The 1,205-nt window shown below is 57.3% G+C and overlaps 1 protein-coding gene across 1 annotated transcript in view; it reads right to left on the bottom strand.

Moving 5' to 3' along the window:
• TP53BP2 (tumor protein p53 binding protein 2) overlaps positions 1 to 1,205 on the bottom strand; it is a 46,572-nt gene that overhangs the window by 9,621 nt on the left and 35,746 nt on the right. Inside the window, exons 12-13 of the mRNA XM_015562338.1 lie at positions 927 to 1,075; positions 78 to 250 (exon numbers count right to left, since the gene is read on the bottom strand). Of these exons, the coding sequence (XP_015417824.1) occupies positions 78 to 250; positions 927 to 1,075 (322 nt within the window). The remainder of the gene's footprint in view (positions 1 to 77; positions 251 to 926; positions 1,076 to 1,205) is intronic.

The raw sequence follows: 1,205 nt of genomic DNA, 5'->3' as shown, positions 1-1,205 counted from the left end.
GCATGTCCCCTTGGTTTCCTGATGGCCCTGGCGGGACTGCCATCACCCACGCGGGTGAAAGGAGGGGAGGAGCTTACCGCTGGGGAAGTGCGGCCCTCGGGGCTGCGCCTTGGTCAGGGCGCTCTGCACGGCCTGCTGGAAGCTCTTGCCGGGCGCCTGGTGCTGGGTGTACATGGAGTAGATGGAGCTGGCCGCCACCGTCTGCGGCCTCCTGAACAGGAGGTGGTACTTTCCCTTTTTTATTTGCAGCCTGTAAGACAGACACATACACACAGTCAGTAAAAATACTGAGCAACTGGGCACACGGATGGTCGAGATGACCCAACTGCACAGATGCAAGTAAACACTAACTCTCCTAGCTCCACACGTTTAATCATTCTCATTTAACCCCTAAGTCTCTGAACTGAGGCACGGTTTACGCGGGCTCAGTAACGCAGTGCAGTTCCCGCGAGGAACCACCCCCTCGTGCCCACTTCTGTCCCGGCAGGTAACTGAGCAGACACGTTGGATGTTCTCCTTTGCACTCGTGTTTCTTAGAGAATCACATGAAATACGGCCCAGAAGCAGGTAGGTCAGCTGCCCCAGTCGGTGTGACACCGCACACACTCGCTGCCCAGGACAGAGGCTGCCACAAATTATGGGTTGCTCTGTGCCAAAGATGAATTATTTGGTGTTCTCTAACCTACAATGAAATTTAATTCTACCCCCGGACGTGCCCACGCCCCGTACCCCCTCTAACACCAGCGGGCTCGACCCCCGGACGTGCCCACGCCCTGTACCCCTTCTAACACCAGCGGGCTCGACCCCTGGACGTGCCCACACCCTGTACCCCTCTAACACCAGCGGGCTCTACCCCTGGACGTGCCCACGCCCCGTACCCGCTCTAACACCAGCGGGCTCGACCCTGGACATGCCCACGCCCGTACCTGCGCATCCCGCAGGATGTCCTCGCTGCTCTGGTTCTTCCGCAGGGACCCGAAGGCAGGGGGCGCGGCCGCCTGGTCGACCGTGTCGAACATCGAGAAGGGACGCACTTTCTTCTCCTTCTCCCTTGGCGGAACCTCTCCATCATCAGCTGAAGAAAACAGGAAAAAGGAAATCACACTGATATTCAAACTGTTTGTACGAACTTCTTACTCACGTGTCGGTTCCCCTCCTCCACCTCTTGGGAACCCTGCATTCCCTAATTGTAAATAAAGGTGATT

The sequence above is a fragment of the Myotis davidii genome, unplaced genomic scaffold, assembly GCF_000327345.1.
Source record: "Myotis davidii unplaced genomic scaffold, ASM32734v1 scaffold174, whole genome shotgun sequence".
Classification (NCBI taxonomy): domain Eukaryota; kingdom Metazoa; phylum Chordata; class Mammalia; order Chiroptera; family Vespertilionidae; genus Myotis; species Myotis davidii.
Note: the sequence above shows the minus strand (reverse complement) of the source record. Positions and strands in the feature narration are given on the sequence as shown.